A 25,819-nucleotide genomic window follows, 5' to 3' on the forward strand; every position below is an offset into this window, starting at 1 on the left:
TTTTTTTGAGAAAATGAAAAAAAAATTTAAACAATTCAATTTTTCTGAAAACAGTAAAATATTTTTTATTGTTAAGAAAATTACATATGTATGTATGTATGTGTGGAAGTATGAAATATGCAGTACCTGACAAGTTCAATCATTCCGATAAGGTCAGAGGAAGGTCGCCAAACAAAAGAATCTTACAAGGCATAAAGCAACGACTAGATGCTATTTTCAATAAGACCCTTTTGACATTAGAAAAGGCAATGATCTTGATGGGGATCCACCTTAATATGTGAGGGAACGACCCATTGCATCCATGTTTGATAAGGATGACAAGAGTCAGCTGGTAGAATCATTAAGGTTGACCAGGTATAACAGCTTCGCCCTTCTTCTTTATGAATTTTTTTCGCAGTAAATATGTCTGGTTAAATCTATATTTTTCTAGAAGCTTTGATGGAAAAATCAGTTTTAACCAAATTTTTTAATATCCATAAATGTAATTTATAGAGCAAAATATTGTCGACACTTAAATAGTAGCTACATATGTATGTTTTTCAAAGTTAGATCAAATTATTATCAAACCTTTTATTTTAATCTACACCAAAATCAAATGTGTTTCTAGTTACAGGAAATACTTATTAAAGAAAGAAGTGCTCTTTAAAAATGTAAGAAATTTTAATTGAACTGAACAATTTTGAAATTGAACTCGATAACAACTTATTGAAATTACTAAAATATAATTTTTTGGCCTTAGCGACTTAAACTCTTTTTGCCTTATGTATAAGTATGTCTTATATCTTGTTACATGTTAAAATTTGCATGCATGACTCACGTAAATTTATTTAAAAAAACGAGAAAAAATAGAGTTGACCCTGTCAACTCTGTGATACCCGTACGAATTTGTTATCCTATGTGCGAATAAAGATGCCATAACAGACTATGGGACAGACTATGACTTTGAGTTGCCGTATTGCCATATTAATTTATGCAAAATTACAGTACTGTGTTTTTCAAAATACTGTGTGTGTCAAACTACTATTGAAGTTGTATGGCAGCTACCAGAAAGAGCCAAGAAATTTTAACGAATTTTATCAAGCACATCAGCCCTACTAATATATTCGCTTGTGTGAAATTGCAATACCATAGCTTTTATAGTTTCTGAGATATAGTCAAATAACTTTTGAAGTTGTATGACAGCTACCCGAAGGAGCTAAGTAATTTCAAAGATTTTTGTGGGACACATTGGCACTACTAATATATTCGTTTGTGTGGAATTTCAATACCACAGCTTTTATTATTTCTGAAACATAGTCAAATAACTTTGGAAGTTGTATGGCAGGTACCAGAAGGAGCTAAGTAATTTCAAAGACTTTTATGTGACACATTGGCCCTACTAATATATTTGTTTGTGTGAAATTTCAATACCACAGCTTTTATAGTTTCTGAGATATAGCCAAATAAATTTTGAAGTTGTATGGCAGCTGCTCGAACCGATACCCCGATCATGTCCAATTTAAATAGGGTTCTGGCACTTACTACAATAAATCATTTGCGAAAATTTGGCGTGCTTAGCTCTTTTTCTTTATTATTAGTTTTTGAGTTTTGGCTGGGACGGACGGACGGAGGACGGACGAACGGGCAGACGGACGTATGGACGGACGGACGGGCGGACGGACAGACGGACGTACGCACGGACGGACGGACAGACGGACAGACAAAGTTAAATCAACTCAGAATTCCACGCTGATCAAAAACATACACTTGAGTCTATATCTAAGGCCGTTATTTCTTAGCGTTACAAACGGTAAGGCAAATTTAGTATACCCTTCGAACATATGTACGTTCGTACGGGTATAAAAACGTTTCATCATAAACATTCCCATATCTTTTATTTGGGATAAAATATGTTACGATTTTCAATTTTTTCGTTTTTTAAGGAAAGGATAATGTGAATACAGAAATTTATTTCGAATCTACATAAATATGTACATACATACATATGTATATTTCTTAAAGCCATATGCTACTTTAAATTTGATATAAAAATAGACTTACATAATACACATACATATGTATATATTTGTACATATGCATGTACCTATTAAATAATGGGAACGGAGTTAATCTACAGCGCACCGTTTCATATAAAGTGATTGAATATTATGTACATAATATTCAATCACTTTATACTGCGAAAGATGTCGAAGGTTTTACACTTCATTTCATGTCATTTTACATAACGTGAATATAAATACATACTAAAATTTTTCTTATAGCCTTGGTAAACAATATAACGTAATTTTTCTATACTGATTTGGATCTCATGTGTTACGCTTTATTTTACATACATACATATCTCGACCTCCGAAAGCTTGATGACATTGTTCAAACGTTGTATCTTTCTCCCCCTATAACTTTTTTTAAAAAAAAGCTCAAATTAATAATTAAATGAAATACTGTCTGTTTTGTGAGAGTTTTTACTTTAGCACATATAAAAATTACTCAATAAATATTGAGATTTTTATATATGCTATTAGCACATATAAAACTCTCAATATTTTAAGGTTCACGTGTTCGTATAATAATTAATAAGCCTAGGACTTTTAGCAAAAAACAATACATACGTAAAATTTTTTATGTATTAAAAGAAAACTCCTTTTTAGAAAAAAGGAGTTTTTATTGCATTTTAGACTTTTGAATATTAAAGAAATATCATTAAAAGTTCATGGATGTATATCGGTATTTTCGAAATTATCGTCACAACCGTAACTTGACATAACTCAGTTTAGAATATTTGTTTAAAAAAGTATTGCAATATTTTAGTTTAAGAATTTTCTTTTTATACAAAGTTTGATATTAAAAATAAATTCACTCTTTTACTTGGTTTTTACTTAAATTTTTCTCTTCAGGAAATGTTTAATACGTACATAAATACATAAATGCACGTATTATTTATAAATTTCCTTAAATTAGAACAATAATTTTTCTATTTCGCTATTTTTGAATTCCTATTTTTCTATTAATAAAATACTTTCTCGTATTTTCCTTTTTAGTTTTTACACACAACAATTCGACTATGTGAAAATATAAAACCAGTAACCCATATAAGGAAATGAGTTGCTCAGCAATGAAACCGAGGTGTGTATATTTAATGTTCTGTAATGTTAACAGAATCATGCTAATTATTTTCGTCTATAGAGAATGAATCTGTCGTACACGCCAATTTTTCTTTTATGCAGACAGTTCAAAGCTTGAAATTATAAAAGCTAATTATTTAGAACTATAATCAATTATTGCTTATTTTTTGAGGTAATGAGTATCAACTTTTGCCACATTCTTCATAAATAGATTTTTTCTATGATCTTACCGCAAAAGAAAATCTATAGCAAATATGTGCCTACGAGACAATTCAAAATTTCTAACTTTGATTTTAGTTAAATTTGTAATTTATTAAACAATTTTATGTTAAAAATAATAATTAAACATATTACATTTAAAATAATAATAAAAGTTTAGAATAACGAAATAAAATAGAAATCTTTATAAGTTCCTTCGAAGCATCGCAAATGCACAAGATATTTCTTTCCAAGAAAATGAATTATGAATTCACTATTTTAAACATTTAATCGAATAAAACAACCTTGAAATAAAGATACGTATTTAAATAAATTCATCTTCTTCTTCTCGGCGTTATAGTCTTGGGTGGACCCTTGCCTCTGAAACCACTTTCCTCCATTCAGATCTCTGCAGAGCCAGACTCTTGTAATTTGATATGTTCATTATTTTAAGATCTGCTTTTACTGTGTCTAGCCATTTTTTTCTGAGTCGTTCTGTATGATATTTTATTCTGTAGCTACCATTATCGTTCTGGGTTGGACCAAAGATCTTACGTAGGATTCTTCTTTCAAGTGATAAAAGCATGCTTATGTCTTCAGTTTTTAAAGACCAGACTTCGCAGCCATATGTTAAAACTGGTCTGACTGTTTAACTGGTTTTGTAAATCCTCAGTTTAGTATTTTTAGACAAAAGTTTCGACTTTAATAATTTATGGAGTAAAGAGTATGTTTTGTTAGCTGCTTGAATTCGGTATACTATAGTGAAATTTATTCAATCTATTACTCAGCACTTTGAGCTCGATTTCTCGAAATACAAAATTGAGATATACACCAAATCAATTGTTAATAGACTTAGTGCGTAGATTTCATGTCCATATAAAAATAAAAAATGTTATTTTTTTGTTTTGAATCAGTATAACGCGAGCTTTTAATCTTTTTGGAAAAGTTTTTAAAATTTTACATCTCAGTTTGACGTTGAGTTTTGAATGAAATAGTAGGAAGATATATACAGAAAAGTAAAAAAAAAATTATATATAAAAAATGTTATACTAAAATGTTTTAAAAGCAAAACTTATTTTAGAAAAGATATCCAATGTACTAGCTTACAGAAATTTTTGGTTTTGAATTTAATGAAAAAGTTTTTACGATCCAAGTTTTTACAATAAAGTTTTATACATATGCATATTTTTTGATTACTTAAAAAAATATTATACATACAAACATATATATTTTCCATTTTAAGTAATTTTTTTAAAATAATTATAATTCTTATAAGGATATTGTATTATGCATTTGTATTTACTACTGACTATATAAAATTTTAGATTATCATTGTTTATTTCTAAAGTAGAAGCGTTCAATAAATTTATGAATTAAATATATTTATATACACAATATATTTGCGAATATACATGCATATATATATGTAAGTGTACATAACTTTCGAAAATTTAATTCCGAAAAAATAGAATTTTTCAGTAATAAAATAATAAATTTTACTCTAACCGTGTACAACAGCACACGTTCGAAATAAATATTACACTTTTCGATAATTTTTTTTATATATTTAGAAACAAATAAAATTATTTTAGTATACATATATAAAATTTAAAGTACAAGATGCTTTTGAAGAACTTCATGATTGGAATAATATTAGCTGTATGCCTTATCGAATGTTGTAAGTTATTTTGATATATCAGAATTTTTGCACTCTATTATATTGAAGATATTGAAATACTAATGGTCCGTCTTTATATAGTACCAACAAATAAACATTATTCAACTAACTTAGTTGTAGTTACGTTAATTTCATTTATAGAATAAACTCTGTAAATATGTACATATATACAAATATTAACATGCATAAAATTAAATATCAGGACAGCAATATATTAAAGACAATATTTAGTAACACTTTGTTACACTTCTGTATCATAATGGATTTTTTTAAATACATACACGCATATGTATATAGAAAGGGAGACAAGCTAACAGGTTGTAATCACCTTCTTTTATTAGGATTTGTATTTCGGATTTTTGTCATATATGGATAGTTAACTTTTGGATAAAATTTTCAATTTAAATGTTTTGGAGTATAATTAATTTTTAGAATAAATCTTTTTTGTTGTGCTTAGTATTATCAGCGTAAATATATGTATGACATAAAATAGGTTATATTTTTATTTTTGAACAAGTTATTAAATCACATTTATATAAAAATATGAGAACTACAGCTATTACATGATATAAAGAAAAAGTATAACTACCGATGGTCATTATCGATATGTGCTGTTAATGCCGGTTATAAATATGTAATATGCATATCTACCAATCCGGCCACCAAACAGGGTTAATGCTTTACTACAATCTTATTTAATTCTGCTACATTTTCTTTAATAAAAACAGAAAAGTCATTTTGGAAAAGATTTACTGATGTGAAAAGAATTTTACATCCTCTTTTTAATTTTATTTAGTTATGATTTTGTGAAACTAGAAAATAATGTCAAGAAAACTTAAAATTATAAATATGCATTGTAATTATATGCAAATAAATTTCAAGGGAAGTTCTTATTACTCACCACACCTAATAAGTCTAATTTTTATTTGATTCACTTAAAAAACATTAAAATAACCAGCAGAAAGTTTAAATAAAAAATTTCTGTTATTATCTCCAACAAATAAAATATTAATGTACATACTTATATATTAAGTTTATATTAAAATTAATATTATTGCACTTACTTATATACATACATATATGTATACATGTTATATACGTTATATTCTAGAAAATTGATTTTTTTTTTAAATTATTTATAACATCCTATTTATTTAAAGATTAATAAATGTTTTTTAATCGAAATTTAAAATCAATTGCAACAAATTCAAAAACCTAGGATTTTTTCTTAAAAGAAAATTAAATTGTTGCATTACGTCATAAATGTATTTATAAAATCAAGTTATGACAGTTCTATTTCTATTCTTAATAGGAGAGTGACTTAATTTGCTACATATTTTTTTATTTTGTTTTTTAAATACCCGTTTATTTATTTACATAGTTGTATGTATGTATACACATTCATATGTATATGTCAAGTTTAAATTTGTATAACATAAAATATGTAGGTACATATTAAATTAGTATAATATAGCATGTAGATTGTAGACATAACATACAATATGATATGTTACTAAATTTGGTATTGGTAATGTAAAAAGAAAAGGAAATATTTTAGAAATTAAGAAATTAAAATTCATTGTTAGAATACATATTGTTTAATTATAATATTTACATATAATAACTATACCTATTTTTGTGCATACATTTTTCCCCAAAAATAATAAATTTTTTTTGTAAGATACATTATGTACATATGTACCTATGTACATACAAAGGTAATAAAAAAAATTTACGACTTATATGTATGTACCAGTATCATTTTACTAAAATTCAAAATTTTTTTTTTCTTTTAAAATTGTGATTATCTTATGTATGTTATTGATATTTTTTAAATTTTTGTTTAAAATAATAAAATCGGAATTAATATGTATTTTGAACATCGTAATGTACATAAGTTTCATAAATATACTCGTATTTATTCATGACACAAAACTTAATCATATACTTTGCAAAGAAATTTTCAAGTCAAATTTGCCAAGTTTTTACATTTAAAACTGCGATGTTTCCCTTAAACACTAGGCTGATAACCCTTAAACACTAGGCTAATAACAAATTTTGAGGCTGATATAAAAAAAGGAATGCTTGTCAGGAAAATCAATTTTGAACTATGAACGCTATATACATATATTATATATTATTATTATTCTGAAACGTAACCGTGTAAATATCATCCCATTGATCTATTTATTTTCGATGTCCATACATTGTAATATGAAACAACATTAATAATGAAATATATTGAGTACTTTTTTTTAAAGTCAGTGGCAGCGGTATGAAAAAGCTTGAAGTCCCTTTGGTGTTGAGCAGCAAATAAATGTGAAATAAGTTTCAAAATTTCGTTATAACCCATTATTATAGCTTCTTAGTTATGATAAAACTTCTACAAAATAAATCAAAATCCTAAACGTGCATATTTAAATCCTAAAATGCGCCTGAAGTTATGAATTGAATGAAAAATATTATTTTAATGTTATAGTGTACTAAAATTCTGTTCTCGACATATTTTCTAAATTATACATAATTCTTTAAGCACAATTCTTTCAACAATTTTAACCATAATTTTTATATTCAATATGTATACGTTTACTTTCAGGTAAAGCAATACAGTGCTACAAATGTCAATCAGATCAAAATCCATTGTGCGGTGAAGATAATTTTTCAAAGGGTAAAAATCCAAAAATGATTGATTGCTTAAAGCAAGCTCCACCATCATCATTGGGTTCAAATGCTAAAGCCCCAACAAAGTGTAGCAAAATCGTTTTCAAAGGTAAGTAAGTTTACGTCACTAACATGTCAATAATTATAGTATTAATGTAATGTTATGTAATATTTATTTTTAATAATTTATATGGTTTGTCATATTATCAAAGATTTAAACTCATGTAATAGAAAAAAAGCTGGGTCAAACCGACGGTTTGTAATGTAGTACTTTTGCTTACAACAAGGTAAAATACTGGTTTTAAAAAAAATCTATGTAGATACTACAATATTAAAATTACTTTTATTCATATACGAATATAATTCAAAGATTGCATAGCTTTGGGATGAGCATTGTATGCAATCCTCGAAATAATACGAAAAAAAATTTAAAGAAGCGCTAATATAATATTTTGGCATGGCATTTACCGTTAGCTTTCAAATTTTACAAAATATCGAGGGGGAATAACTTGAGAAGCGGTGGAAGAAAAAAAATTTGTGAAGAAATGAAATATTTATTAGTGCCTAAAAGTTTCTGAAATTTCAAACTGCTACAACGTACGGTTTAGATGCAAATTATATCAAAAATTGGGAAAAACTAAATTTAGATAACGATAAATTTTAACAGCCATTTTATTTTTCTAAAGTTCAAATATGGTGTGCCGCGAAAAAAGAAGCTAGCAAAATTAAAATGCAGTAAATAAGCTTTTGCTAAAAAAGGACTTTTGACTTTAAACTTTAGTTTAATAAATCCAAAAAAGTTTAGATTTTTAAAGTTTCTTGGTATGAAAACCTTTTACACACTCACTTATTTTCTGCAACAAACATTTTTTAATTTGAAATTTTAACTTTTTTTAAACAAAAAATTGCAGTTTAAAGCATGTAAGTTTACTCAAATTAAAACAGTTTTAAAAAACTATTTTAAACCAAAAGTTTAAAAATTAAACCTAGGTTTTTCACTTTTGAATTAAAAGTTTAAGGATTAAACTTTGCAGATTTGCGCTACTTTAGGTACTGTACTTTGGACTGTGTACGTTATTTTAGGTTCCGAAAATGATCCCGAGAAGAGTTCTACAATTCGAATAAGAATATAGTTATGCGACACTTTATTGAAATAATTTAAAGGAACCATATATACATAATACATTATACTACGTAATTCGTCGCGTGTTGCTGCAATCTTAGAAGAAAGAAAAAAGCGTTTGTTTATATTTTTATTTATTCTAGTGCTTTAGCGAACTTCTCCAATACACTAGGATCTTAATACCCCACATGACCTTAAGGTCAACCTCGTGAATACGAGTAGGTTTTTGATAAATATCTTCTTAAATTTATTAAAATCTATCAAAGGTTTTTCTTTTAATCATTTACATATATTTTTGTTATATTTTATACAGAGAAATTCAAAAATGAATACACTATCGTTTAGAGAAACAAAACTGGAAAACCGTCGATCTTTGATACCTATTTCTTAACAAAAGTTTTACCCAAAGGCGATAATTATGGTATATCTATATATAATATAATATTGCACTCATTACTGTATACAAATATATATATCTACATATATGAATGAATGTGCGTGCAAATATTTATGCACATAGATTCAACATTGGTTTTCCCTAAAATTTTTGAAAATATGGCTAACATTATGTTTGTTTAAAGTCCATACCACTACGTATATATATATTAAATTAATATATACAATATTAATTAAATTATTTCTTGTTAAAAAAATATAAAGATTTAAAAGTTTTTTCCTTTTAATTCATTATTTCAGACAATATTGGCACTATCGTAAAACGCGATTGTCATTGGGAACGTATTGGTGACTCGTCCACAACATGTTTAGGTCATGAAAACATGAGAATTGAAAAATGCGAAACATGTACAGGTGACTTATGTAATTCAGCGTCTCAACCATTTATTATGATTGGCTTACCAACAACTTTACTATTAGCTGCAGCTAAAATACTTTTGCATTAATTAATACTTACAAAAAATTATTTGTATTTAATCTTAAAAAGTCTAAGTATCCCGTGGGACTGTTTACATATTACATAACGGTTCAATAGATAGGCGATTCAACAATGCTATTATAAAATTCATAATGTCAGTATTCAAATATATTTATCGCATGTGGCAAGGAACTGGGGTTAACACATTGTACACTCTTATTATGTAATATATGAAAAGTCCTACATAAATAAAAAAACCTACTATAATAATGTAATTGGAAAATCATTACAAATATTAAAAAAAAATTGAAATTAAAAAAAATTGAATTAATATAAATATGTATGTACATATGCATATTAACTTTTGTAAAAGAATAATAATTTAAATATGTATGTAGGTATGTATGTATAGTGAAAAAATTGTCTGTTTCATAAATTTATTTTATTTTATGAACTAACTTACATATGTATGTATATTTTTTATGTTTTTAAAATCTTCCATATGTACATAAATAATTTTCTAATTTTTACAATATTATTACTTTTCAGTATTGTTCGTTCAGAAAAATATTAAAAATTTAATTAATATTTGATTTGAAAATAAAATACTACTACATTTTAAACTCTATACATGTATAGAAAAAATTAAAATATGGAAAAGTGCCAAAATAAATAATATTGCAAAAGATTTGTAATAACTAATAGCAAACTGAAAATAATAATATGATGTAATTTTTGATACAGTGTTATATTAATTAGAAGTTTTGGAAATTTTTAATAAGTATATATGCATTTGTTTTCTTTTTTTGTTATTTATTTTTTCTTTTTAATAAAATATTGGTTGTACTTAAAATTTATCAGTACCTAATCAGAAATTATTTAAAATGAAATTTTAACATTGTGTCCAGATAGTTCGTCGGTTACAGTAATATTTTTTGTAATGTCATGCTGTCTAATACTTAGTATCAGCTATTTGGGACAAGGTGCAATTTCTCCATTCTCCCATCAAAAATTTTAAAAAATTTCGTCTTTGCTCTATTTTCCATTTTGAAAAATTGCATATACCGAGAAAAGAAATTTCTGAAAGTGCATTTTACATTATAAGGTCACATTTACTTAACTCTTGTACATTTCTACAACAGTTAAGTAAATTGGCATGGTGCATAGGTACACGAATTTAATTAACAATTACTCTTGCATTGAGTAAAAACCCATCGGAACTAACTTTCAATAACATCCTTAAATTTTTAATTTTCAGTCATTTATATTCATGCATTCACATTTAATAATCATTTTCTATTTGAAATGGTAGTTTTTATTGAAATGATTCCTATAATGAATTGGTTTTATAGCATGTTGGACCTAATTTAAGTTTGAAAATTTTTTGGCAGATATGCAAACATAAATCACATGCTACCTGGAACGAAGAAAAATAAACTGTGTAAAGCCAAAAACTCATAATTGAAATGTAATTAAATAGAATATAATCAAAAAAACTTGTCATTTCTAAAACTTATCTTTGTGCACAACACATTATTATTAAAACAAAAATCATTTTTAACATTTATATTTCAATTATGTATTTAAGAGTATGATTTTCATAAAAAACAATATTCGAAATAACAAACTTTGAATATTTTTTAAATTGCGGACATTCAAAATGTAAGCTATAACTTCATAATTACGTAGGAAAAAAATGTTATAATTTTAATTTGAACAATATTAGTAATTCTTTTGTATTCTTTACCAAAAAATAAAAAAAATAAATAAATAGTTTTGAAGTTTTTTTTTTTCGTATGCGCAGATATTTTATCCATTTTTTGTATATATTTATTAAAACTGGAAGATAAAATATAAACAGCATAATAATATTATGTATGTACGTAATGAAAACAAAACAACTACTCACTTTTCAAATGGGGCGCCAAAAAATGCTTTTTTGTATCGAAACTACTTTTCTATTAGAATTTTGTTATTCTTTCAGAAAAATACCACTTTTAGTTTTAGTTTTTTTTATTCTAAATTAATAAAGTCTATTCATCTAAAATAATGCAGTGTGTTAGAAAAAAACTAGCCCATTTTTAAACAAAACAATTTCCTTATCCCTTTTATTGTGACATAACCATGTATTTCAAATTTTTTTTTTAAGGAAATTTTAAATTTATATTCAAGATACCTAAATATTTGCAGAACAATTTACAGAACAGTTAGTTATCATTTGTTAGTAATGATAGTAAACATCTTGAAAACATTAAATATATAAATTACATATATAAATTTCACTAAATTAAAAACATAATATGATATTTGCAAATGAGACTAAAATTAATATCGTAAATATGGATTTTTATAGCCACCAGCAAACAATAATTCTCGAAACAAGAAAAGATTAACACATTAAGTTAATATGAGCGTGGTTTAAAACAAAAAAAAATAAAAACAAAGAAATGAAAGCAAGGGACGTATTTATTAATGTTTATTTTCAGCTTAACGATTCTTCCAAAAAACCATTGGTAAATAATCTAATTTATGATCATTATTTTAAAACAAATTAAATAAATTTAAAAAAAAGAGACAACTGAAAATTAATCAAACTTTTAAAACTCTTTATTTCACTTTTATCATAAACAATTTTTTATTTAACAATTTTGGTAATTAAAAATTATTTATTAAAATTAAACTCAATTAATAAAAGAAAAATCATGACACTTTTTAATGTTTTGGGTTTGTTTTAAATCTGTTCAAATAGATTGGATCTGTTCGGATCTGTTTGAAATAGCAATTTTAACAAGTAACTCCTTTAAATAATAATTTTAAATAAAACACCATACTTTTATTAAATTTTAATAATTAAATCGATTTCATGCGATTTGTTATCTACACACTTAGTAACAGTTTAGACCCGTGCCAATAAATAGAAACATATAAAGCAGTGCCGCTGAATAACGCGTTATTTTTTTTTTTTTTGATTTATCACATACAGTTTATCAATGTATATTCGCCATGGAATAAATAATATTGTATGAAGAATTCAAACTTGTTTGGTAACTTTTACATGGCTTATAATTTCTAGAAAATATTTCGATAAAAATCTTCAATTCTTACGGTGGAGTGCTGTAGCGCTTCACTACAAAGCAATTATGCTCTTCTTGTGATAAATTATCGAAAAATCAATATAATATAAATCAAAGAATTTGGTAGAAAAAAAAACTTAATTATGTATATACTTTAATAATTTAACTAATGTAGTTTTACAATTCCACACTCACATCTAGTTTAATCCTAATTGTATATAATGAATTTAATGGTACAGCAATTAGTTAATTTATTAAGTTTTTATTCAATGTATTTATATATTTTGCTTATATTTATTCTATGATTATTTCTAACTTCTTAAAAAGAAAACAACAATTATTTTTTAATAAATATCGTTATCTACACAATCATTTTATTAAAATTACTTATTAAATAGATAGTTATTAGTGTTTTCAATATATTTTTTATTAGAAAAATGCAATTAAATAAGCTAAAAGAAGAAACGACACCGTGAAATTAAATTATTTTCAGTAATTAAATCAATTATTTGCAATTATTTTATTATAATATATTTGAGAATGGTTAAATTACATTGAATAATCATAAAATGTTAATCATAAAATATAAAATTATAGTATAATTAATTCACAAAACCATTACTTTTATCAGAAAATCTGATCCTTCGCTAACTATACAATTTTTTGCGAATTTTGATCATGATTGTGTAAATATTTTTGAATTAAGTTGTAGCTCGATTTGCAATGTGCCATTTTTATTAGCCATTACTCAAAAGTTTCTGAGAAAATTTGTTTCCAAATTTGATTTACTTCCAGACCTAAATATCATTTCATTTAACAAATAATTCTTTATTGCCTTAATTTAATAGTCAATGAAATAAAATCTTTTTTAAAGAATATTCTAAAAAATAGCAGTTCGCTTAGTACTTTTATTAAGGCATTCCTGAAACCCCACTAAATGCGGAAGATTGTTTTTGCTGATGTTGCTGTATGATATTAGCACGACTACGTTGCTGTTCGAGCCGTTGTATCGTCGCTGACAAATGTGAATTTTCAACATATAAATCTTTCACAAGCATATCGGAGTTTGCAAGACGCTGAGCTTGTTCAGCCATTAGTATTCCTTGAGACTCTAAACGGTTCCTTAAATCAGTAACCTCATTACGCTGCTGATGCCACGTTTCTACAAATATTAAACATAAAATTTATGTATTGGCAAAACATAAAAATTTAGTGATATGTACTGACGTTGTAAAATAGAATCTGTATATTGTTGTTGCTGTCTTAATTGTGTTTGTAAATGGCGGTTCTTTTGCTCTAATAAATTGACTCTTTGTATGAGAGTCGGATGGGCTGCTCTCTATAAAAACCAAAAACCAAATGAGAATTTATTTTGGCGGTAAAATACAAATTTTATCTTAATGAACACTTTTATAAAATAAAGACCACTTACAGCATATGCTTTTTCTAAAACTGGTTTTGCTTCTTGCAATTGCTGTAATTCCATAACGAGACTATCTCTTTTAAGAGCCAAATCTTTTATTTGCTCCCGTAACTGAACTTCAAAGAACTTCAAACGTTTCAACTCTTCTTTTATATCATTTGAACTTGAGCAACCACTCACTTCTAAAATTGAAGATTTGTGTAAGCTATGTGTCGAATTTGCGCTTTGACTTTCATAGCTTTTTCCAGAAGCCAAAGAATTTGAATCATCCCCATCTTTATCAGAACAACTTGATTTAACAGATGTTGTAGCTGATATGGGTTTTTGAATGGGATTAATTGTATTATTATTTGTCGATGAGAAAGAAGAGTCTTGTGATTGATTTTTCAATGTTTCAAACTCATTTTCCAATTTTGGTATTGGCGTACTGAATATACTAGTCTCAGATGTTGTAAGATTTTCCGTTCTGAAAATTTAATATATAAATATTTAGATTATGATACAACTTATTTCGCTATATAAAATGATCAATACCGTAAGACTGAAAAATGTCATGTAAACTTTAATATATTTGACTTACCGATTTAGTTCTCCAAGATTTTTTTTGTTCCAATTTGGATTTTGGTAATCTCTAACAGGCGCTTGTATTGTACTTTGATTCCATAAATAACTTATAGGTGAACTTGCTGGACTGTCAGTTAAGTCGGATTTGTCAGTTACCGTCTGTAACTTTTCCGCATAGACTTGTGTTATATCAACACTATCTCCAAGACGCAGCTTTAATTCCTGTACATTCATTTTTAAGCTTTCAATTTCCCTTGCTTTTTCTTCAAAAATTTTTTTAGCATTAAAGCGTATTTCTTCAATTTCCGCTTCTAAATTCATGTACTGTTGTTCAAGTTCATCTTTTTCTTCTATTGGAGATAATCTACCATCTTTACTGAATTGTTCTTCATATTCTCTAACTTTCTCCATTAACTCGGAAAATTTTTTGTCGCTTTCATTTTGTTCATCCTCATAGATTTGCCGTTCCTTTTCAAAAATTTGCCTTTCATCATTTAATTTATTTTGCCAATAATCTTCACAATCCTCGTAGGCTTTCCGCATTTGATCAAGACTTGATTCCAAATCTTTGCATCTTGTTTCTAGATTTTCTTTTTCCAGTTTCAATTTTTGAAAAGTTTCTTTAAAATTTTTTAATATTATTTCTTCCTCAGGCATATTTTGACTATTCTTTGTCTTAGTCTTCAACTCTTTTAACTCAAGCTCTAACTTGAAAATTTTCTCTCTTAAATTTTTCAATTCTTCATCTACAATACCATTAACTGGGTTGGAAGAAAAATCTTGCGAAAATCCTGATGAACTTGAGGCAATGATTGTCGAAGAATTTAAATTATTTGCACCTAATTCTGAATTCAATGCAACCCAATCTCCGCTTGTTTCACTTTCACTGTTAACACTGTCATTATTACATTTCCTCAGTTTTCCAGTTCTTGGGCTTTCTTCTGTTAGTTTGGCTTTACTTGGCGAATCTCCTCTACGCTTAATAGCTAAGGAAGAAGCATGTTCTGCGTCATCTGAAAGGATTTCACTTGTAGAATCACTAATACCCGAAGATTTCGATGATTTTTTTGATGTCATTTTTAATTTTATTAACTCCATATTTATATTTTCTAAATCAGCAGTTAATTCATCATTTTTATCTCGCAAATTTGTATTTTCAATTTGTAATGATGATATTTTTTCCATTAGTTCCAATAGTTCATCGGACTCTTTGAGACCTTCCACATCATTCGAATTTTTATCGGTTAATGACGTGATTTCATTATTTAACTTAATATTATCTTCTAATAAATCGGTTATTTGTTTTTGCAAGGAGGTTTGATCTTTTTCTAAGGCACTATTTTCTTCTTGTAGGGTCTGTATTTCTGATTTCAAACGTTGTTCGTCTTGTTCTAATAACTTTATGCGACACTCAAGGCGTATATTCAAATTGGACCAATTTTCACGGTCTGCAGCCATTTGCGATGTTAAATCGCGGAGTATTTCAGAATGTTTTTGTTCAAGAAGCCGAATCTACCAAGAAATTTTTTTTAATTCAAGGACAAACATTATTATAACAAAAAAAATTATCAATAGTGAGTTATGATAAAACTTGCCTCTGTTTTAGTCGAATCCTCTAAATTTGCATGTCTTTCATCAATTTCTTGAGCTAAAAGAGCTGCCCTTTTATTAGCATCCTTATTATCTGCGTGCAGTTTTTTATTTTCCTCGCATAATTGTTTGAATGATAGCTGTAATGATGCCACTTCCGCTTTTTCTAATACTAACAATGCTTTTAGTAGAGTTTTCTGCGTTTCACTATTCTGTAAGCTATTTATTTCTTCTTCTAAAATTTTTATTAAATGTCCAACATTAACTTCATCATCTTCAAAACCCAAATTAACAAGCAACGTTTTTGGTTCATGTATTGCAGAATTCTCCCACATTTCAATAATGCTATTGAACGGAATTGTTTCCAATTGCACCGGCATAACTATTCACCACATCACAAGAAATATCGAAAAAAATAGGTTATAGAATTATTCAAGATCATAAAATGAGTTACCATTGTTATAAAATGGATTAATAAAGTTGGGAATGTGAAAAGTACATTTTTTCATTAGCTTTTTAAGCAAGTTTATTTACATAAATTCAAGCTAAAGATACACAACAAAGGACAAAAATAAATTTGATAGCATTTTAAACCTAATTAAATATTTTATACACCCAAGTCCCAAAACGGAATAGCTAATTTTAGTTATGTTTTGAAAATAGTCAATTCTGATTAATGTTTAATTTTTTTGTTAAATTTATTCAACATCATATTTTAATATAATGAAATATAATGAATAATATAACAATTAATAAATTATAGATTTTTAAGGTTAAAGTAAACTTTACCAAAAAAATTACAATGTTAGCCAAAACATGCGGAAATGTATTTTTAAGCTTTAAGGGTTTTTCGAAAATTCAATTTTTATAATTATCACTACAAAGCCATGAAGCTCTAACGTATATTACTCTTTACATGATATTTTAAAGTTTTGCGGTTTTAATTCTAAGGTTTGAATTTTCGCAAAACTCAAAACTGCTACATAAATTTGTATACAGGAAACAAGATATCTATACATGCTTTTGCTAATTTCAGTAGTTTTGACAAATTAATTGACTATCTGTAATGAATTAGGAAAGGCCACACAATCTTTAAACTGTTGTTATCAGATATGTACATATTTGCAAATTTTAAAGTGTAAAATATCATAAGGGTTTTGTAATATGTACTTAATTATATTATAAAATATAGTAAAAATAATATATACATATAATCATATCATAACCACATGAGAATAAAATAAATTTTTAAAGTGAGATATAAACAACAAGTTGTCTTTCTAGTGAAAATTATAATGTAATAAATAAAAATCTTAAAGCTACTTGAACTCAAAATTAACCACAACCAAAATTATATGATCAAGTAATATTAACTAAATTATGATAACTAATAAAAAAATGTTTATTTGTTGACATGAATATTAAGTGCTCCACTCCAAAATATTTTAACGTGATACCCATAAAAATTATATTGTTGTAGAATAAATTTTGGAAAAAAACTGCAACAATTATTGTTGAAATCAGTTTTTTTTTACCAAATTCATAGAATATCATTTCAACCAACCTTGAATTTGCAAATCTCTATTATTCGCGGTTGAATCCACTAATGTACATAAACTATCTTGAGTATTATTATGAACTTCAAGAGGATCATATTTAAAATTAAAATTTGGTGTAGCAGTAATACTAATACTATTACCACAGTTATTTTGATTGTTAATATTACTACTTTTATTTAATGAATTGTTTCCGCAAGTTTCCCGTCTATTGAAAAATGAAGATGTTCCAATGAATGTTTCATTATTTGATGTAGTAAATTCATCAGTATCTGCACCATGTAGTAAACCAATGAAATCATCGAAACTTATCCTATCAACTTTTGGATTTAAATTTAATTTATCAAATACTTCATCGGCCATTTTACCTGCTACCTTATGAAACAAGCCAATTCTTTCACATAACGATTCAAGTTGATCGCGTTTTATAAAATTATTATCATTATTAGATTCATTCGTATAACTCAACCAAATTTCATTAATGGTATGTGATAAATTTTCAAAATCAATATTACCTATTTTAAGTAAATTTTAGTTTAGTTATCCGTTTAGGTTCAGTCATTTTTTGCTTCATGTATTTGAATATTGTTTTTATATATAAATAAAGTTTGTAATACATAATATGACGCCGATATAATTTTTAAAGATAAAAATCTGCACATAATCGACCGCACATGTATATTGTGTAGATTAGTAAGAGTATTGCAGAAGATTATGAAAATGCATTTTAAACACTTCTTTACAATTTTAAGAACTAATAAGCTATTTAACATACCTAGAAAAATATGAATTTGGCTCTTAGGAGGATTTCATTTTGTTCTGGCCGAATAATACGGCCAGAAATTCTGGTAACAGCCAGAACTCAAATTAAATATCAAGAAGTTCCATCAACTCGTTTCGTAAATATGGTAAAAAATGTAAAATCGACCCCCAGATCAGTTTCCGAGCCCTGATCTTTCCAAAAAATTTAAAGGTTCATTGTTTTAACACCTCGAATTTAAATATTAAATTTCAATGAAATGGGTTAATTAATTCACTTTATATACGCGAAAATCTATATTTGGCCCGTAGTAAACGTTCAGTTGTTGACAACTGAATCCTTCCAAGAGTTAGGAGGTTTCGCGTACGGTCGAATGAAGCTAATATATAAAATTTCGAGTAAATCTGTTGTATAAATCTTCAAAATGATCAAAAACGTAAAACAGCCCGTTAAAAGGTCCAGTTCCCGAGGCCTGATATATCCCAAAAATTGATAAATTCCTGACATAGTTCAAATACACTTACATATAAAATTTCAATCGGTTCAGCCGAATTTGAAATACACGCGTGCATACACAGACCAGCAGACCGACAGGTTGCTAAAAAATAGTGTAGTTACACTTCCCTACTATGGAGAAGTGCGTTCACACTGGAAACTCCACATCCAAAATTTGGTTTCATCACATCACCTACCTTATTGTATACACAATGCGGTCGATAAAAATGCAAAAAAACATAATATACAACGTGTAAATTAAAGGTAAAATTTAACATTTAAAATATAGGTAAAAAGTAACTGAGTGATTTAAAAACTTATGCATCTAAATTCCTAATGAATATGTATTGTAATTAAGAAATACTATTTTTAAAAATATGCTTGTGTAAATGTACTTAATCTCAGAGAAAACAACAACATATTATAAGAAACAGAAAAAGCATTTCGTGTAGATTTTTCATTTTAAATTCATGTAATTTTAAAATAACTTTTTTTTATTTTAATCGGATTTTCTTCGTGTTTTAGTAAACTTCTTTTTTTTTTCGAATTCCACTATAAACATTTCTGAATATGTATAATACTTAGACGAGGCCAATTGCTGTTAATGTAAAATAAATTTATATGCAATAACTCACATTTCTCAATTACACAATTACAAATATGGAAATCGAAAAAACTTCAAATTGAAATAACGAAAAAGGGTCAAATTGAAGCTCAAAAATTATATACCATTATGTATACATGAACAAATATACGGACAATGCAAGCATATTTCTATTATTAAAAATAATAAAAAGGCGCATGGTCAATGCTAAAAAAACAATATTGCATATTAGTAGCATATAAACTAATAAAATAGTAGATAGAAGTCCAAAAGTAACTTAAACACATATCAATGAGTATTGAGCCACCAAAATATTCTAAAACTTTGTTTTTAATTATAAAAACATTATATCAATGAAAAATTATATTTTTCCAAATATAATTTATGAAACGTGTTTCCTTGATTTATGATAGAATGTACAAACATACATACATATGTAGTTAATATTTAAAAATTAATTTCATTATACTATATTATAATAAAAACAAGAAAATTATATATAAAGAAAAGTAAACACAAAAACCAACAATAAAGCTTTTAGAAAATCAAATCTACAAAAATCCAATTTTTAGTAAGAATTTTTAAATCGCTTTATTATCGATCTGCATATTATCAGAAAAAAAAAGAAGTTTAGAAGAGTTTCCAAGATTTCTATAAATCTAAAATTACTTTGCAAATTTTGCTCCTAACTCTAATATTTCGTAACAGAAAACTTCTGAAAAGCTGAATTACACATGCACATTTCAAAGTTATTTAATATAACAATTGACTATTAATGTTTTAACATTTGTTTTTTCACTCCTGGACCAAAAATCAACCAAATTTTTAAAACTGCACATGACTCAAGACGTAATTATTAATGCAATGTTTAATGTCAAAAGAATATCTTTCAATTAATTTCTTCAACAGAATTAGAAGAAAATAATATACATCGTTGTCTAAAAAATTCTAATTAAAATAAACTCACCCAAGGATTCTACACTACTCGTCAGTTGCTTTTGCTCTTTTATATCTGGATCAGATTTTATTTCATGCTCAGATTTTGTTTGATGCTGAGTTTGTTTTTGCTGCTGGTCTTTGGCATAAGTTTTTGCATGAAAATTTCTTTTTTGAGCTGGCAAAGATGCACAGCGTTTTAGTTTCGTATTCGTTGTGGTTGTAGGCCTTCTTCTACTGCGACCAGTACCGTTACTGTTATGCATATCACTATGTGATGAAGATCTCTGTACCTTAAAATAATAAAACACTTTAAAAATCATTTAAACTATAACATGAAGAACTTCTTTACAAGCCACATTAACTAAAACAAGACTTTATTTTTCTTTGTAACCAATTAATACGAAAAAAAAAAAAAAAAAAAAAATTATTTTTTTTAATTATTTTTTTTAATTATTTTTAATTTTTGGCTTATTAAACAGCGACATTAAGCAAGTACTTTTAAGTAGTTCCAGATATTTTACGCAACACTAATCGTATTATTGTTCATTAAGGATATTACAAGCAAGCTTTCTTTCAAGAATTAAAATCTGAACGTTGTTTGCCAAGTGATCATAACATAACAAAAATCAAACAAATTTCTGTTAACCATGTTTGTATTCACAACAAATACTCGTGCCCTGTAATTCTGTACAAATATACAGAAATTAAAACCAGAAATTAACTTTTTCATGAATAATTCAGGATGAATTAAAATTCTATTGGCCTTGCCAACAAAACAAAAAAATAATATTTCACAAAAGTTGTTTTATTGCAAACACATTCTCCTACCAGAAAAAAAACTAGCAAAGTTGTTCCTAATTTTTTTATATTAGTATTTTTATATTACACTGCGGTTACATACAATCACTTATTAGTGACATGGGCTTAAGACATTTTGGTTTTGTTGTAATATTTTACTTACTCTGTTTGATTTAGCATCTGCTGTATTTTCATCGTCGGTTTCCGACAAAGAAGAATCTGTTGCTATAGATTGTGGTCGTGATCGACGACCGTATTTTTTTGCACCCATTATTAATTTCGGGGATATTTCACGTCCAGGTGAATCCGGCCCAGAACAAACAATTTTTTCCTTAAATTTACTGTCCTCATCAACTAATGTCAGTGCTTTGTCTAAAATTTAAATTCAAACAATGATAATTAAAAATTGTTAATTAAAAATTATATGCATGTACGTATATTATACATGTACATATACATATATACACATGTAAAACTCTAAGCGAAAGAATCATTTCATTTTTAAAAGAAAATATATACATATTATGTATGAACGTGTATTTTGAAAATTTGTTTTCCTCTAAATTTCTATTTTTTTACAAGTTATTGACTAAATACGCATTTAAAATACAATCAAATATATCCTAAGTTTTGTCAAAAATTTGCGCATAAAATTATGCATTTGTGCACTTACTAAAAAACCAAATTAAGTCCTCAATTGAAAAATTGCTTTGCCAGTCTTCCGACTCGATCATAGTGTTGCACTTTGAACACATTTTAACCTTTTTTTTGTTGCCTTGATTTCGTCAAATTTATTTCCTTTTTATTTAAACAACCACACTTTAAGCAATTATAATTAAGATCTTCTTTAAATAAAATTGAAACATCTTTTCTTTTACTGTAACTCATATTTTTCTTAACAAAAATTAAATAGCAAACGTTCAATTGTTCACAATCTGTGCAATTCACAATCTACTATTTTTGTAGGGAACTTTAAGATATTCTCCTTCCAAATTTAATTTATCTCCATCAATATTTGTCGACGCCTTAATATGGCAACTCGAATAAACTTTGACAAATCCCCACATGGTATCTCTACTCCTGAAATACCACCCTACCGGGTTGATGGTGAGGATGATGTTAGTCCAATTCATGCATCTCCTTTACATGAACATGAAAGATCTCAGACCATCAGAAAAATCATTAGAGAGATGTTTCAGTACGAGACGAGGAAATTAGAAGAAAAAGAATTAGAAGAAGAATTCTTTGACGAGGACATAAATTTTGAAAGTGATTCAAATCTGGTAGGCATGGAGCAAATCCCTGATGTAGTTAAAGGAACTCTTGCAAATTTGGAACTAATTAATGATCAAATTTTTATAGAGCAAAACTTCGCAGTAAGTTATTACTACCTTATCACTACCTTAATTAAGTAAATATATGCGTACTATATACATATAAGAATACAATAAAATACAACTATAAGTTAATGTTATTTTTGATACTGGAAAACCCAACAATAATAGCATGTACGTATGTAAATGAATATTATTATTGAATGCTAAGTTATTACTGCAAAAGTAATAAAAATATCAAAATTTTCTTTAATTTACGAAGAATGGAAGTAAATGATCTACAATACACTTTTTCAAAATGTTACAAAAATCTTGCGATGTTATCATTAATGCCTCTTATTATAATCTTAAATGAATAAGAAACACTGAAACCTTATGTTTTAAAAACAAGGCTACGCACATAATAATACCTTGCTGCTTTAGTAAATGTGTCTGAAAAATATTTCATGGAAGACATAATCAAAAGGAAAATACATACATATGTTTGTATTTAATTTTTCATTATAGTTCTTTAAATTAAGCATTAGGTAAAGCTAATTCCGTTAACTGCACCCAGGTAATCACAGTTTTCTACTTTCTTTAAGCACATTTGAACACAAAATATTAAATTTATTAAAAAGAATGTTTTTTGCTGATTTTGATTTAACACGTTAGTTATTTAAATTTTTTTAGTAGAGTGTAAGTGAGAGTGTGATCCATCTATTGTTTTCCTAGTGCGTAGTGAGTAGCACTAGGAAAACAATAGATGGATTTAAGTACATGGGAATTTACTTAACTACCATAAGCCTTTATATTGAAATTCAATTTAATAATATAGTCCAATTTATAATCAAAGGAGACTTCATCAAGTTTAATGACTAACCCAACGAAGAGTTCTGTAAAACATTTGAAGAACTACTAAAACACATTAAAAAAGTACCATTACCACTTCAGACTTCAATGGGAAGGTGAAAAGAGATTTGCATTTTTGAAAGTGTTTCAAAAAAAAACATACAACACATACCTATCTGGATATGCTAAAATACCTAACTGGAATGTGTTAATTTAACTTTTGAGACAAACTATGTAATGTTATAATCGTTTGAAGTTATTCTTTTTGTTTGACTTAAAGAAAATTGTTTTATCCAAAATTTAAAGATAAGTTTGAAGTAATTCAAATAGATAGATTTTTACAATATTGTTTAAAATGAATGAATAAATTATTTTAATATGTTTGAATCATCTGAAAAATCAGAAACACCAGTACACAAATCCTTTAAAGTGTGAAGTTATCTCAAAAAAAAATGCTTTAGGAAACAATTTAAATCACAATAACAACACTTTCTGTCTACGATAATTATAATTCTAGAGTAAACGAGTTTGATTTTGGGATCGTAAGAGCATAACGTATACAACCTATACAATATATATTTATAAAAACAATATTCGATTGTAAATTGTATATTTATACAATTTATAAATTGTACATTTCTACAATTTATGTGGAGATAATTCTATAATTAAAGTATCAACATACATACATAGGTAAAACTTACCAGTTTCTGTAAAACCTTCCATTTCTGTGCCAAGAAAAATTAATAAAGCTTCCTTAAACGACTTGAAATCGACTCTGAAGTGTTTGTCATTTCTATTTATTAATGATTTTACGATAATATTACTTCGATCACTCAATTCCAAAGAATTGCACAATTTAATTAATGAAGTCTCATCAAGTCCTGTGTTTGTTGTGTCATGACTTTTAAACATTTGAAATAATTTTTGTTCATAAGGATCCAATGATACTTCCATAATTTATTAAATGTATAATGAAAATTTGAACGGCGTAATTTATTGTTTTTTTTTTTTTTTGGTAAATTTTTAAAACATTTCGTGTCTCATACTACCCATAAAAAATATTTTTACATTAAAATGTAAAACTTAGCTAAAATCAATGTTACACTTTTAAAAATCGAAAATAAAAATATTTTTCAATCTATTCATTCCTTCATTATTTTTCGAATAATTACAAATTTAAAGTTGAATCACTAAAATAATAATATTTGTCGAATAAAGTAAAATAACTACAGCAAAATATTGTAATTTTAAGTTACCATAGAACAAAATTTACCTCAAAACAAGGAAAATTACTTCACATCTATAATGACAATTGGTAGGAAATGTCAGTTAAACCATTTTGATTAATATATGAGTCAAATTAACTCCATTTTCTTATTGATTTGACGAAACTACAAAGAGTAAGTACGAAAAATGAAAACTGTAGGAACTAAAACTGAATCTGTTGAGAATTCAAGCTATTTGCGTGTAAAGTCGCTACAAATGTTAGCAAATTTTTTACATATTTCAAAACATGTAAAAAATTTACTTAGATTATTTCAAAAAGAGAATTCCTATAGAACGTAGCTTGACATAACAAAATGAATAGATTATACTACATTTAGGTCCAATTTTAAATGGCTTTATGTTAGAAAAAGAATCAGAAAAAGGTCGTGAGCTTTGTAATGTTGAATGTTATATTTCTAAATGAAATGAGTACTCAATGAATGTACTCTGTTAGTGTTATTTTGTCACCTCTGTTAGGCCTAAGTGTAGTATATTCTTTAAAATTGGATCTAAATGTAGTATAATCACAAAAACAAGGCAGTGTGCAAAATTATTGACAATTGTACGTGACGTCATAGGGCACGAAACGGCAAAATTATATGAAAGTAATGCTACATAGGGAAAAAAAAACACTTGAATCGCATTTTTAATGTTAATTACTTAATTTATATATTATGGCGGATTGAGTAAAGTAACTTCAAATTTCAATTTAAAATAGATTTGAGTTTGACTTTAGCTGACAAACTAAAACTACAAAGTGCCATTCAAGCTAATCATTTCATCGGATCTACTTGACTTGAAAATTTCATCTCGGTGAACAATCAATTACACTGTTGTATAAAAAATCGGAATCAGTAGATAACGAACTAATTTAATTAAATGCGGAGTATCAGCAAACACCAAAAACTTATGTTCTGTTATTAAAA

General features: G+C 26.7%; 2 protein-coding genes across 4 annotated transcripts; one reads left to right on the forward strand and one right to left on the reverse strand.

Moving 5' to 3' along the window:
* The first annotated feature begins 4,727 nt into the window (after positions 1 to 4,727).
* On the forward strand, positions 4,728 to 11,425 carry LOC129608253 (uncharacterized). 2 transcript variants are annotated; one of them, XM_055519641.1, is made up of 4 exons: positions 4,728 to 4,746; positions 4,913 to 4,998; positions 7,595 to 7,768; positions 9,479 to 11,425. In XM_055519641.1, the coding sequence occupies exons 2-4, from the start codon at positions 4,941 to 4,943 to the stop codon at positions 9,682 to 9,684; spliced, it is 438 nt and encodes a 145-aa protein (XP_055375616.1). In that variant the 5' UTR covers positions 4,728 to 4,746; positions 4,913 to 4,940; the 3' UTR covers positions 9,685 to 11,425. The 2 variants fall into 2 exon arrangements, with proteins under 2 accessions (XP_055375616.1, XP_055375615.1); XM_055519640.1 differs by lacking the exon at positions 4,728 to 4,746 and having other exon boundaries at positions 4,784 to 4,998; positions 9,479 to 11,424.
* An 816-nt stretch (positions 11,426 to 12,241) lies between these two features.
* On the reverse strand, positions 12,242 to 24,794 carry LOC129608286 (blastoderm-specific protein 25D). Of its 2 annotated transcripts, XM_055519690.1 has the most exons (9): positions 24,329 to 24,794; positions 21,623 to 21,831; positions 20,690 to 20,951; positions 17,872 to 18,378; positions 16,313 to 16,689; positions 14,734 to 16,229; positions 14,163 to 14,619; positions 13,958 to 14,069; positions 12,242 to 13,892 (listed from the first exon to the last, which is right to left on the reverse strand). In XM_055519690.1, the coding sequence occupies exons 1-9, from the start codon at positions 24,579 to 24,581 to the stop codon at positions 13,642 to 13,644; spliced, it is 3,924 nt and encodes a 1,307-aa protein (XP_055375665.1). In that variant the 5' UTR covers positions 24,582 to 24,794; the 3' UTR covers positions 12,242 to 13,641. The 2 variants fall into 2 exon arrangements, with proteins under 2 accessions (XP_055375665.1, XP_055375666.1); XM_055519691.1 differs by lacking the exon at positions 17,872 to 18,378 and having other exon boundaries at positions 12,243 to 13,892; positions 24,329 to 24,789.
* Positions 24,795 to 25,819: the final 1,025 nt, after the last annotated feature.

This window comes from Condylostylus longicornis, unplaced genomic scaffold (assembly GCF_029603195.1).
Source record: "Condylostylus longicornis isolate FDR11 unplaced genomic scaffold, ASM2960319v2 ptg000031l, whole genome shotgun sequence".
Lineage (NCBI taxonomy): Eukaryota > Metazoa > Arthropoda > Insecta > Diptera > Dolichopodidae > Condylostylus > Condylostylus longicornis.